The 14,336-nt window shown below is 35.5% G+C and overlaps 1 protein-coding gene across 2 annotated transcripts; it reads left to right on the plus strand.

Annotated features, from left to right (window-relative positions):
• Nucleotides 1-254: 254 nt before the first annotated feature.
• LOC132031271 (probable E3 ubiquitin-protein ligase ZFP1) lies at nucleotides 255-9,058 on the plus strand. 2 transcript variants are annotated; one of them, XM_059421164.1, is made up of 7 exons: nucleotides 257-410; nucleotides 910-1,005; nucleotides 4,796-5,621; nucleotides 5,998-6,386; nucleotides 6,849-6,947; nucleotides 7,114-7,281; nucleotides 8,656-9,058. In XM_059421164.1, the coding sequence occupies exons 3-7, from the start codon at nucleotides 4,841-4,843 to the stop codon at nucleotides 8,785-8,787; spliced, it is 1,569 nt and encodes a 522-aa protein (XP_059277147.1). In that variant the 5' UTR covers nucleotides 257-410; nucleotides 910-1,005; nucleotides 4,796-4,840; the 3' UTR covers nucleotides 8,788-9,058. The 2 variants fall into 2 exon arrangements, with proteins under 2 accessions (XP_059277148.1, XP_059277147.1); XM_059421165.1 differs by lacking the exon at nucleotides 910-1,005 and having other exon boundaries at nucleotides 255-410.
• Nucleotides 9,059-14,336: the final 5,278 nt, after the last annotated feature.

Here is a 14,336-nt window from a genome sequence, read left to right on the forward strand (position 1 = left end):
TTACGTAGTTTTCAAATATGTAAAATTCATTTCGAAAAAACGTAAAGATCTCATGTCCGAATTCACAGTCAAAATTAAACAGTTTGACTCTCGAAATCCGGACCGTACCACGTAAATTGATACGGACGGTTAGTTGAGCTCCAACGCGAGTACCAGAATGAAAAACCAAAAATAAAAAAAAAAAAAATATATTAAATTACTGAAATACCCTGAAATGCCTTATCTTGTTATCAAGGATGACAGAAGATAAATAAATTAGAGAAAAATATAACGTGGCCAATTAATATGAGAATCAAACAACCAATTAGCAACTTAACCATAAAATTTCCACTTTTCCATTGAAACTTCTCTTCTCTTCAATTTTCCTCTCATCTGGGATCTATCGATCGCCTTAATCAAACCACTAATTGGTTAGTTTCCATTAATTAATTAGACCCATTTGATTAAAATTTCAAAGATTATCTTTAATTTGATGAATATACAATAAATTTTGGTAATGTATAGGTATTTCTTGTTATTCTTGTTTTAGCATGCATAGGAAGCAAATATTTGTGGGTATTTTTGCTAAATTTTCAAGTTGATGATTATTGATTGCCATTATGATATTTAACTTAAATTTTAGGGTTTTATTTTTATTTTTGAATATTTTATGGTGTTTATGATTTTTTTTAATTATCTAATTAGACCCATTTGATTGAAATTTCAAAATATCATCATTAATTTCATGAGTTTTGGTAATGTATTGTTATTTCTTGTTTTTAACATGCATAGATAAAAATAATTAGACCCAAATAATTTTTGCTAAATTTATAAGTTGATGATTATTGATTGCCATTTTGATATCTAACTTAATTTTAGGGTTTCTGTCCTTTTTTTTTTTTAAAATTTTTGTTTTTGTGATTTATGTAGGTGTTTTTCACCACGGTTAATTTTATCTGAGCGTTTCTGTGAGTTATAGTTTAAGGCGAAAATCGGGAAAGAAGTGGATATTTAGATGATAAAAAGGTGAGGATTTTGATTTGTTATATGTTTTCCTTTTTCTTAATCCATGAATTGCATGTGATTGTGTATCACGTATATATGTTATGTTGAAGATTATGTTTTCTACGTGTCTGTCTGGCAGTGGTGGAGCCCGGAATTTTATTAAGGGGTGTCAAAATATATATAAAAAAAAAAAAAGACATACGTAAAAAATAAGGGGAGTCAATATAGTATACACACATAAAACTAAAATTTTGACTAAATGTGATATCTAAATGTGATTTTCCGGCGAAGGCCTTAGCATAAGGTGGCTCCGCCAATGCTGTCTGGGTGTATGCCCGTATAATTTGGTTTTCCTTTTATGAGTTTTTTTGATTTAGTATATGTGTGTATACATCCGTTGACTAAGTTGGTTTGTAGATTTTGAATAATTCATGTAGTTTCTCGGTAGTTTTTTCCTCGAGCAACAAGCAGTTGATTGGAAACTGTGTAATTTGTCTTGCCCACTTCTCAAGTAGCCAAACAGGACATGATTTAATCACGAAGTCCTAATGTACCTTTTCGGCTGTTTTTTCTTTAACTAAAACCGAGATTCTATCCGGTGTGTCCTTATTGAAGTGTGCGACCATATCATCTAAAAGCTTAAGCTGTTAGAGAGAGAGAGGGCACACCTTATTTGCTTAATTATATTCTCAACATGCTCCCTCATGTGCTGGCTTGATATTTTTCATGGTTAAGCACACGAAAACTCTATTGATGGGTGGCGATGAGATTCGATCTCAAGACCTCTATCTGCTCTAATACCATATTGAAGTGTGTGACCATGTCATCTAAAAGCTTAAGCTGTTAGAGAGAGAGAGAGAGAGAGAGAGAGAGAGAGAGCGCACTCTTTATTTACTTAATTATATTCTCAACATTCCTAACTTAAAATAGTATCTGGGTCTATCTGGTGTATTTTGATTTATAAGGTTTTAAGAATTTGGAGTTCTTTTGATTTGGTTTAATTCCTTGCCTCGGCTACTCCTTGTCCTAAAGGTTCTTTGAGTTACTTAAAGTAGGTTCAGAAAACAGAGTATGTTTGACAGCACGTTCTAGCTCTATGATGGTTGATAGGTGTTCCTCGAAGAAACATACGCTGTATGGGTGACAAACAACTCCTCCTATCTTGTTTAAGAGAAATTAACTATGTTGCTCGGACTCTCCAAATATACTGCCCCACCCGTGTTGGATCTTCCAAGAATGCACTGCTTTTGGAGGACCCGACACGCACCTGGTCAGCATTTTTGAAGAGTCCGAGCAACATAGGGAAAATATTCATTTTAATACCTAGATTGCCTGCTGCTTGGCACCAGAGAGGAGGCATATTAATTCTTTTCTGCGTTATATTATTTCTCTTTATATCTCTTTCCTTTTTTTCTTTTTTTTTTTTCTAGTTTTGAGTCTTCCTAAGCGTTGTTCTGCAACTTCACGAGAAAAGCAAAGCCAAACTTGCAAAGTTAGCTAGCTGGACTTCAGAATTGATGGTCATAACTAAAAGAGCCAGCCTGTGCGTAGTGGTTAAAATTCAAAGCATTCTCACGAGAAATGAATTGAAAATAAGATACATTTTGAGTTTCCCATAAGTAGCATCGGTTGGAGGTTACTCATCTTTAACCAGAGTCTTGTGTTGATCATCACATATCAAGGTATGTCTTTTGAATCTTTAAACTGGAAATAAGTATATCCGCATTCGAGGAAACAGCGGAGGGATCCGAATCTGACCTAAATGGGTATGACATGAAAAGTCATTTTCAAAACCTAGCATTAAGGGCGTTACGGCGATATACAAGAGGAATTGAGAAACTCGTGATGACGGGTCTAATCTTTATTGGTTTCTATTTGGACCTGTTATCTACTCGTTTAAATTGATTTTTATTTGTTACTCAGTTAAATGCTTGCGATTATATATATCAACTTCTCATCTTCATATCTATGAGTCTGTGAGTCACCTTTTTATGTTAGTATATTTGGCCATGAATGCATGGGTTGCTGCTAAGTCCTCGTCTCTGCTTAAGAATAATTAGTAGTTTTACCTAGTATTTCCTTTAGTTTCCAAAAGAAATAATTTACTATTATCTAGTAATTGGTTGGAAGTTATTACTGATTTCTAATATCCTTTGTTGTTTCGAGGTAAGCTATGGATTGTAATTGGCAATTCATTTTAGTTTCATGAATGTGCATTTATGTGTATCACTTAAGTGGCGATGTAATAATATCAATTACTCGAATCTATTTCACAGCTATGATTATTTATAAATCTGAATGATTGAGAACTGTGGTTATTATTCGTTTTTGTTTGAAGGTTATGACTTTTATTATTTCAAATAAGTTGGATTTTATGAACAGATATAAGATCTGTACTCTAATTTTGGTAGATCTGTGTGACCAGTGAATTCTTGGTTTGCTAGCTGCAAATGGACTGTAGTTAGTGCATTCACAAGGGTGTTTTTTGGTTGAAAATTGCAGAAAGACTCCGTTTTACTGAAGCCACAGTGCGACTCTCAGTAGAATCAAAAATGTCTGGCCTCTAATGCTTTTTTATTAAGACAGAAAAAACTCAATTGCGCTAAACGACTAATGAAACAAAACCCTAGTGCTGCCAAACTCTATGGCTTCTCCTCTCCACTCTTTTTTCTTTTTCTTTTTGATAACCGTGGTGCCCAGGCCGGCTTGCGCGCACCTCCACTAATTCCACGGGATACCTGCCACCTCCCACTAGCAACAAGTACCAGATAACTCTGTCCACCAAGGCTAGAACAGATGGGAGGAAATCACCTAATGTTTGGTCTCTACTAGGAATTGAACCTGAGACCTCATGGTGCTCAATCCACTTCATTGGCCACTAGGCCATACCCTTGGGTGCTCTTCTCCACTCTGTTATACTCCCTCTGTTTCAATTTATTTGAACCTATTTCCTTTTTAGTCCGTGCCAAAATGAATGACCTCTTTCCTAATTTGGAAACAAATTCACTTTATGAATGATTTACAGCCACACAAATTTTCAAGGCTTATTTTGAATCACAAATTTCAAAAGTCTTCCCTCTTTCTTAAATGTCGTGCCCAGTCAAATGGGTTCATATAAATTGAAACGGAGGGAATATTTGTTTAGTCATACCTTTACTTAAATGGCTACTTTAACACATCACCAGATGTATGGTGTACATCGGTCTCCTATAAAAAATATTTATGATGTACATCAGTTTCCTCCATCAGTGAAATTCACACCCTCCTTCACCTTCAAATGCCCAGTTACAAATATAACTGCTGCAGGGTATGGCCTTTATGACTAGTGAATTCGCCATCTGGAAGATATACCCTTTATGACTAGTGAATTCGCCAATGACTGGTTAAGGTGATTCTGAATGCAGAAAGAAGAGCTCGCCAAGTCTCCCCATGCCATGTTTATTCGGTTCATTATATTTACCACTCGTAACTACTATAGAAGAAACACTCATGAGTTCTGCGTTTTTTTTAAATAGTCGTTAGTGTTATATTGACGTGATGATATGTGTTAAGACGAGCTCAATTTTTCTGAATTGAAGGTGTAAATCCTAAAGATCTTGATTAAGAACTAGTCAATTTCTAGGCTCAATTTTGAACTTCACTTATTGGAATGAACATGGAGTAAGATATTGAAATAAGCATCCATTGATCTAGATGTCCATTCTCAAACAAAATGATTATCAGCTAACCATCTATCAAGTTTATGCACTTCCTTTTGTCAATGATATTATTAAGGTGCAGTATGTATTATAGCTTGTTCTCCTCCAAGCAGGCATCACCCCACAAAATTGTAACCTCGAAGAAAGGACAAAGGAGCATGTCACACGGTAATCGTATAATTGATTTGGAAGCAGATCAGCCAGGTCAAGAGTTTTTTCATTCTGCGCCTTGCATGTTTTATGCACAGCCTAATGTCCATGCAGTACCAGCTCCTGGAAATGCTGGTAATATCTATTTGCACCATGTATCAGACCATCAAGAGGGTACCTTAACATATGGGTTGACACAGTACAATGGGGTTCAACATCAGCATCCTCCCACCAATCCTGACCCAGCCATTTCTGCTTCATCCAATCATTACAATCCGTACATGGCTGTTCCTTCCGCTTCTGGAGATTTCCCATTTCCAGTAAATCATGGGCCACATGGAATGAATTCAGACTATGGAAGGAACAATCATTACATGGACGATGTCAGAGGCTCATTTAAGAGAAAGAATGCTGAAGGAATTCCTGCAAATCTTCAATATCATCATGCTTTGGCAGGTTCCAGCTCTGCTGTTGCTCCAGTGATTGCAAGGACACATGAATCTGATATTTCGATGGATGCTGCGTCATTTACACCACCAGATTATGGAGGCAATTCATCATCATTCATTGAAGATGGAGCACCGAGAAATATGAGTAACAGATCTGGTGCAAGTGGTACAGAAAATGTTGCACGACGTAACCATAATAATCAGTTATTTCAAGGAAACTATATAAGTCAGACCCATCAGTTGCCTGGCAATCCTTGGTTGGACTTGCAGTTCAACGGCAATGGTAGTGAGACTCAAACTTGGGCCTGGAATCAGGCTGCTCCTTTACCCTATGTACCTGGTAATTTATGTTCATTTTTTAATTGAGATTTAGGGATCTATTTTTCCTAGGTTTACTGTTGTTAATCTTCTCCTTATTTAACGTTTTCTGAAGGCCTTTGTTTGAAAGTCCCGTTTTCTTATGTGCTGCTGGCATGCCGACCCAGATGAACAATGAATCTTTCAGCTTCCTTTTGGCCTCTTATATTAAATGGAAAAATCCACAGGAAACACGTCTTATTTTCCTTTTACCTTTACTACCATTTTGTTAATTTATCTCGTATTGATTTTAAGTGCTAAAAGTTGACTTTGATAAACGACTTGCCCCCTTTTTTCTATATCTCCAGTAATAACTTCAGGAACTTATTGCATCTGTTTGCTTTTATTTATTACTCTAGGAGGCATTGGAGGCTGCGTAGATGCTGGAAACATGGGCGTGCGAGGTTATCCAATGACATCTAGCAATGGAGGTTTGACTAGTTTTCTGCAACCACCTGTTCCTCAAGGGCACCCAGGCCTTCATCATATGCCACCTAATATTCAAGGAATGAGAGGCCAGCCTATCACCTTCCCTCCACAAATGACGGCATCATCCTCACACAGACACCTACCTAATCCGTCCAACATCACCACTAACCTAATGCAAGGTGTTGTAGAGGCTGGACCCAGATATATGCCCTCCCTACCAACTGGCTTTGGGTTGTACAGACCTCATCAAAGGGCTATCGTACTTGAAAGAAATGCAAGACATCGGAACCTTCCTAACATGAGAGTTCTGCCAGAAGATGTAAACTTTCTCTGTTTGACCATGTCTAGTCACTTCCTTTGTCTTTATTGTCGTCTAATTTGATGCATTTGAAAGGGATTTTTTTCACTTTTGGCCCGTCAGCCAAAATTAATTATGGCCCCGAGCCGAAATGTACCAAACCTATACACTGATTATATATATATTTATTTGTATGTGTATTATATGTATATTTATACTTAATATACAAAACCTATATACTTGCTGGCTATTTTATTATCTCTATGTTGTAAATTAGATCATCGAAGGCATTGGACTTTATTATCTCCATTTGAAATTATTAGAATTACTATTGTAAACAGCCTCTCTACTTCTATGCGGTAGGGGTAAGGTCTGCATACCTCCCAGACCCACCTGTGGGATTACACTGGGTTGTTGTTGTTGTTGTTGAAATTATAGAATTGAATGCTAATGGGATTATCTCTTCATGGTTGTTATATTTAGGGAGTGGCAATGCTGGATGTTTCAGGCTACCATGAAGTTAACAATCCCACTGATCAGCACAGAGATATGCGTTTGGACATAGATCACATGTCCTACGAGGTGAGCAATCGCTTTCTTGATTATATTTAGTGTCTCAGGTTTGTCCTGATGGTTGATCAGTATATGCAAATTCTCTATTTTATTCGTGTGTTTTATAGTCTGCTCTGCGCTTGATTAGCATGACATCTAACAATAAAATATCTGCAACTTTAAAATTCTGTACCAGGAGCTTCTTGCACTGGGGGAGCAGATTGGCAGTGTAACAACTGGGTTGTCAGATGAAATAATTGTTAGCCGTTTGAAAACAAGATCATTTTCGTCCCCCGAGATTCCTTGCACCCTGCAAACTGCTGCATGTTTGGATCACAAAACCGATTTCTGTGTCATATGCCAGGTATCACTATTAACTTTTACTTTGAGTAGGACTAGGTTTGCCTATGACTTCTGTAGGGATAACAGTAGGGATGGCTCTGCTTCAGTCTCCTTTTTTCTGATCTGTTTTCCTTTTAGGTCCTGATTAAGTACACTAACCAAGACAAATGATATTAGTTAAACTCTTGCACAAACAACCACATTAGTACGCTCTAATTTGTTATCAACTTTAACTTCATTCCAAATCAACTTAACATCTCTTAATTTATGTTCTTATATCTACTAATTATTCTGGTTTTCACTCTCATAATCATCAATCTTCTGTTCACGCTTTTCTTTCTCAAAAAAATGTTTTATTTTCTCTCTTACCATGGTTAAAAGAAACTTCTTTCGATACTTCATATGGTAACTGAGTCAAGTTTGGGAGACAAATTGTATTAATCAGAAATATGAAGTTGGTACAATTGTCCCTATAATGCTTTTATTCTTTATCATAATAAAGAATATAATGACTTTACAAATCCATTCACATGGAAACTTTTGCATTCCGAATTGATTTCTTTTTCTTTTCCTATATTTCTTGTAACTCTAAAAGTGACAGTATAGAATATTATGGAGAAAGATAGGTTGATATCTAAGTATAAGAACTAAGAGGTCGTTTGGTTGCTGGTTAGTAGGTGAATTATTCATGTACTAAATCAGCATAACTAGTACCATTTTTGGTAGCATTTTAGTTGCTATGTATAAAATTTAGTGCACCAAGTACAGTGTTTGGTGACCAGTTTGCAATCCCGTTTAAGTAATATATGTATAAGTTATGAGGGATTCTGTACAATCCCGCATAACGAATTCATGTATAAGTTATGAGGAAATCTTTGTATTATTTTATGCGGGATAGAAGATGGAATAACTAATACATGAATAACTAAACCCTTCATAACTAATCCAGATACATGCATAATTTTAACCAGCAATCAAACGACCCCTAAGTGTTCTCTTGGGTGGTGGTATCTATGTAAGCCAGAGCGTAGCGTACACTGTCAGCTGAATTATTGACAACAGTTTACTATAAACTAAAGAGGATGCTTTTTATTCTTTCCTAAATCTTTATAATCTTTCCTACCATCACAGTATGATGGCATCATTAATTTTTGGATTTCCACCACGCAAAGTATTGCCTCGGCAGCTGAGGTGTTTCTGTATCTTTTTTTTTTTTTTTTTTTTATGTTCACATAGAATGCTGTCTATCGTTATTTACGTTGTCTGGATTTGTACTGCATGGTTATTTTTCAATCATTTGCTGTTAACTCTTTACTGTGCTATCCTATGGAGCTACATGTCTTTTTCTTTCTTTATTTCTGATGGCTTGCATTGTATGTTATGCCTTCTTTTTCAGACTGATTACAACAACCAAGAAACTATAGGAACTCTTGATTGCGGGCATGAATATCACGCAGATTGCGTAAAGAAGTGGTTGGTTGTGAAGAACATTTGCCCCATCTGCAAATCCACAGGATTGTCAACATAAAGAAAGAATTTGTGGATACAGGAAGTTGGTTGGTGGATGAATATTTATAAGAGTTGGACATTTTGTTCTCTTGCTAAATATTTATTCTCTATCAAGAGGAAACGTTCCTGAACCTGTATTATATATATTTTTGTATATACACTTGGCTAGATGTTAGCATATAACTTGGTGACCTTAATTTGTCACCTTGAATTTGTACAGACCTCTTAATTTTGTTGGAACCACCATGCATGATTGTGAATTTTGTATAGACATCTTAAATATTCTTGTTCGACCACGCATGATTACTGTATCCTTTATGGATTAATGTGTTATGTTGCGTATGACACACATCCACAACTGAATGCTGGATTCATGTTCCTGAATTTGTAGCTAAGGTGATAAGTCATTGATTCTTTTTGTTACTGCTGCTGCTATACAAGTAATGGTGCTCTTGCTTTTCAACTAGTAAGACATTATGCTATGTTTTTACTGCACGTTGTATATCTAGTTAGTGATAATTTCCTATAGTATTGAGCATGTTTATCACCATTGGCATGTGATCACTTCTTGGGAAAATACTTACCGGAACCTCATGTTTACACCAAACTGAGCAAGTCTAACCTTATGGGTCATAAAATAAAGTGATACTACATATCATTTGATTGCTATTAAGTGACAAAAACTTATGTGCAACTCTTTAGGATAGTTCTTTCTTAACCTGCTGCGACAGTGGATCTGTGTAATTTCAGTAACATCTTTTGAATGAGTATGATCCCTTCTTTTAAGTATTTAATGGAGAAACCCACTCTTTTTCCAAACAAAAAAGGTCTACTCCCTCCTGTCCTAATTTATGTGGCAACATTTTTCTTTTTGGCATGTCCTAAAAAGAATGTTAGCTTTCTATTTTTAGAAATAAATTTCCTTTTTACCCTTAATGAAATGATCTACAACCGGAACATCAAGGCTTGTTTTAGACGACAAATGAGTTCTATATACTACACAAAATAGATAGGTACAATAAATAAGTTCTACCAAGTCCCAGGTTTTCTAAAAAAAATGTGTATACCCCTTCCCTTCCCTTCTATAAAGAAATCAAAATTTGCCTTGAAGTGTGAGATAAGCGAAAGGGACAGGGGAGTGGAGTCCGGAGCCAAAATGACTTGTTTTTGGAGCTAATAGCCAAAAATAGAATGCCTTTTTTTTTTTTAATACCAAAATGGGTATTTGTTGGTTATCCACTAAATACCGTGTAACTATTATTAATCGTCCGGTTGCATTTATACATACGTAGCGAAATGTAACATATAATATTATTTTTTTTTTGTATTTCGTGGTACTACTAATAGGATAATTTTTTTTTTTTTTTTTTTTGTAGTTGGTTAATTTTTTTTTTTAATTTCGTTCATACAAAAAACGAAATATGAATATATATATATATATATATATATATATATATATATATATATATATATATATATATATATATATATATATAAATATATATATATATATATATTTTTTTTTTTAATTTCGTTCATACGAAAAACGAAATATGAAAATATATATATTTTTTTTTTATTTAGTTTATAAAAAAACAAAATAAATATATTTTTATTTTTTATACAAAAACGAAATAGGAAAATATAATTTTTTTTTGTATTTATTATATATGAACGAAATAGGATAAAACTTTTTTTTTTTTTTTTTTTTTTTTTTTTTTTTGTATTTCGTTTATATAAAAACGAAATAGGAAAATATTTTTTTTTTTTTTTTTTGCATTTCGTTTATATTCATCGTATTCGATTATCTAAATCTCAAACTAACTAACTTCATTAATGTCTAAAAAACCTTTTTTCAGCGGATGGTTTTAAAAAAAAACATAAAGGAGAGGGGAGTTGGACTACGACGCTGTGAACTGTGGGGCTTGGACTACGACGCTCTCGGATGGGAGGGGGGAAATCGCTCACTCGATAATGAAGATGGACGAGATGGAGAGGAAGATGAAGATGAAGATGAATACGATAGCATTAGCGTCATTTCACGAGGCCGACGAAGATTAGAATATTTACATTAATAAGATATCGTTTATATTTTTAATGAAGTCGGATTTATTTACTTGAAATTCAAATTGAAATAACATTGAAAAATGAAAAAGGTACAAATACAACACTTAACTAGCCGACATAACAACGAGAAAATGCTTATGGAAAATCATCTTCATCGGACATTTCGCGATCTAAGTTCCAATCGGGGGTAACATATAACCCCAATCTGTCCCTCCAAACGCAACCATCGCAAACGCATCCTATTATTTTCTTCGCGAATGCGGTTCAAAGCAAGATTCAATTCTTGGGGTGATGTGAGCGCATGCCTATTGCACGGCGTTTTGGACGATGTAGGCCACGACTTAAATCGGTCTCAATATTATGAGCTCATCGTCAGGCGTAGTTCCATTCTCTCCTCATCTTGCTAATGTATTGTCTATTATAAGCGCTCGCTCGGATTAGCGAGTACTCAAATTCACGTTCCAAAACTCATTTCCTACCCATTGACTAAAAAATGTCACCCGGGTGATATGTCATTGGGCCGCGTTGCGGAAGAATGGATTCCACGATGACATTTTGAAAGAATTTGTTTTAGCGTGGTGAGATGAATGAGGTATTATGGAAGACTATTTATAGAAAAATACATGATGCAGAAAGGTCTAAACCCCACATGCAATTTTCGTATTTATTAAAAAAACAATTCATATAGAAGTCTAATTAGTCAGAAAAACACCATAATTCATATTGACGGAATATATGTCGCTATAATAAGTCATATATAAGTCTAAATAGTCATAGATACACAATAAATTTTCAAAATAGGTTGTTCAAAATAATATCTTTTACATTTCGTGACTTAATTTGTGAATTTTTTTTACTTTTTCTCCGTTTATAAATATTGTCCTATCCTTTTATCCTCGTCTTTCAATTTTCTTTTATCCATCTCATATCTTTCATCTATTGTTTTTCAATTATCTGTTTCATATCCTTCTTTTATTTTTCTCTCATATATTTCATAAAAGATGACGGAAACTCATGTTAAAGTGTATTTATTTTAGGGTGGTGAAGTTGTGTATGAATCGGGTTCGGTTAGATACGGCGTGGTCTGAAATAGGCAAAGGTTTTCAATTTCCCTAAAATATGATCGTACGCAACGCATCTTAAGGAGTAAAAATGTTCGTAAATGATCCGAACTATCGGTGGTTATAACCGGACGATGTCCAAGTTCATTTACAAGCCGATGGTTCACCAATTTATGGTGAGATGCCAATTACGGACGATGAATCTTTATCGTCATTTCTTCGTTGTCCGAGATTTTTAAAAATCACATATGCATAGCGGCGCTTGACATGTATGCTACGGTTCACGCTCTACCTGTGTCGAAGTACCGACCGACAATGAGTTCGATTTTGGAGGTACTACCTATCTCCCAAGTTTGAATATTGGTTTTTCAAGGGTGTAGTTCAACAACAAACAATTGTAGGATTTGGTAGCCAAATCAAATGATACAACTAATTATGGTACACAAGTATGATGGTATGGCTTCAACGCACGATCATAACTTTGATTGGAGTGGACAGAATCGTGAGACGGGTGGACCAAGTAATGCTACTACGCAGTTGCATAATTTGAATTGTAATGTACGACACCCTTCACATCCTGGTCCAAGTGAATTGGACAGTGATAGGTAAATATAATCATATTTTATTCACTTTATTCATGGATTGTATAATTGTGTTTGACTTGTAAATTCTATGAATTTTTCTTATTTATAGGCATAATGATTTTGAAGATAACCCCAATTGACTCCGACTCACACAAATTGTGAGCAATAATGATTTAGCTAATGATATAATAAATGAGTCGGATAGCGATAGTCCATTAGATCATGAAGGGACGGACGATGATCAATCGTTTGCCGACGGTGACAATTCTGATGAAGATGTTGCGGCCCCCAATAATCTTAGTGTTAATTATCATTCAAATGTGATCCCATATTTGGATAATACTGAAGAAAGTAGAACCGGAAGATTTTGCATACATGAGAGATAACGGGTCCCTGGATTACGTAGAACCGCACTTTGAATTCCAAGAATCCTAAAGTTATCAAATCAAAGTTAGTTTGGTGCGACTAATTTTTTTAATAATATATTATTTTTGAATTTTGTGATTTTAATTGGTGTAATTAGGAGTTGATATTTTTTCTTGTACATGCAAATAGGTATGTTATTTCACGAAGAAGCAAATGAAAGGTGCAGTGAGACTCTATAATATAGCCCACAAAAAAGAATTTAAAACACATCAAGCCAAAGGTACATTTTGGAAGGTTATTTGCAAGCGGCATGAGGAAGGTTGTAGTTGGATGATCCGTTTTTCGTTGATCGGAAGTGGTATGTGGAAAGTAGGAAAAATGATTGAGCCACATAATTGTGACACGGATGATTATACGAGAGGATCATTTCAATTTGAATAAGAACATGATTGCTACTTCGTTGATACCATATGTTATGATCAATGCACAAATCGGTATTAAGTTTGTTCAGAAACTATAAAAGGCATCCATCACTATACTCCTAGTTATAGAAAAGCGCAAAAAAGGGCGTAAGAAAGCTTTTGAGATGGTGTATGGTGATTTCGAAGGTTCTTTTAGGGCATTGCCTCGATACATGGCTGCTAGAACATTTCAATCCGGCACTATTGTTGAGTGGACACACGAGTCAACTACAATGCAAGGCGAACACATCTTCAAGTATCTTTTACGGGCCTTTAAACCAAGTATCGATGGATTCAAAAGTTGCAGCCGGCCATCTCAATAGATGGCACTCATGTCTATGGTAAGTATGAGATGAAATTGTTGATTGTTGTTGGCATTGATGCAAAGCGAAATATTTTTCCACTTGCATATGCTATAGTTGCACGTGAGAGCTATGAGTCATGGACTTGGTTTCTCGATTTATTATGGAGACATGTTGTTTGTGATAGAAAAGGCATTGGACTAATTTCCGACCGTCACCAAGGGATCTTGCAATGCGTAATGACACATGAATGGTTACGACCACCACCACACATCATAGATTTTGTGTTTGACATTTAAAAAGCAACTTTAACAAAAAGTTTCTTAACTTTGATCTTGAGAAGCTAATGTGGTTGGCTGCTACAGAGCACCAGAAGAAGAAATACCAAATGAGGATGCAACAAATCAAAACTTTGTCACCTGCAGCGCATATGTGGTTAAGCGAGCTTTCGAAGGAAAAATGGACATTGTATAAGGACGGTGGTTATAGGTGGGGGGCTATGACGACAAATGTCTCTGAGTCTTACAACGGTTTATTGAAGAAAGCCCGTGGATTGCACTCTTGCCATGGTTCGCTTGACCTTTAAAAATCTTGATCATTTTGTTAAAGAAGCGCCACGTCGCTCGCTAATGGTAAATAAGAAGACTTGGCCGCCCGGTGTTGATAAGAAGTTCCATGAATATTGGGATAGGGCCGCCATGAACTACAACATTGTGACTGGGGTCTT

This window comes from Lycium ferocissimum, chromosome 9, assembly GCF_029784015.1.
Source record: "Lycium ferocissimum isolate CSIRO_LF1 chromosome 9, AGI_CSIRO_Lferr_CH_V1, whole genome shotgun sequence".
Lineage (NCBI taxonomy): Eukaryota > Viridiplantae > Streptophyta > Magnoliopsida > Solanales > Solanaceae > Lycium > Lycium ferocissimum.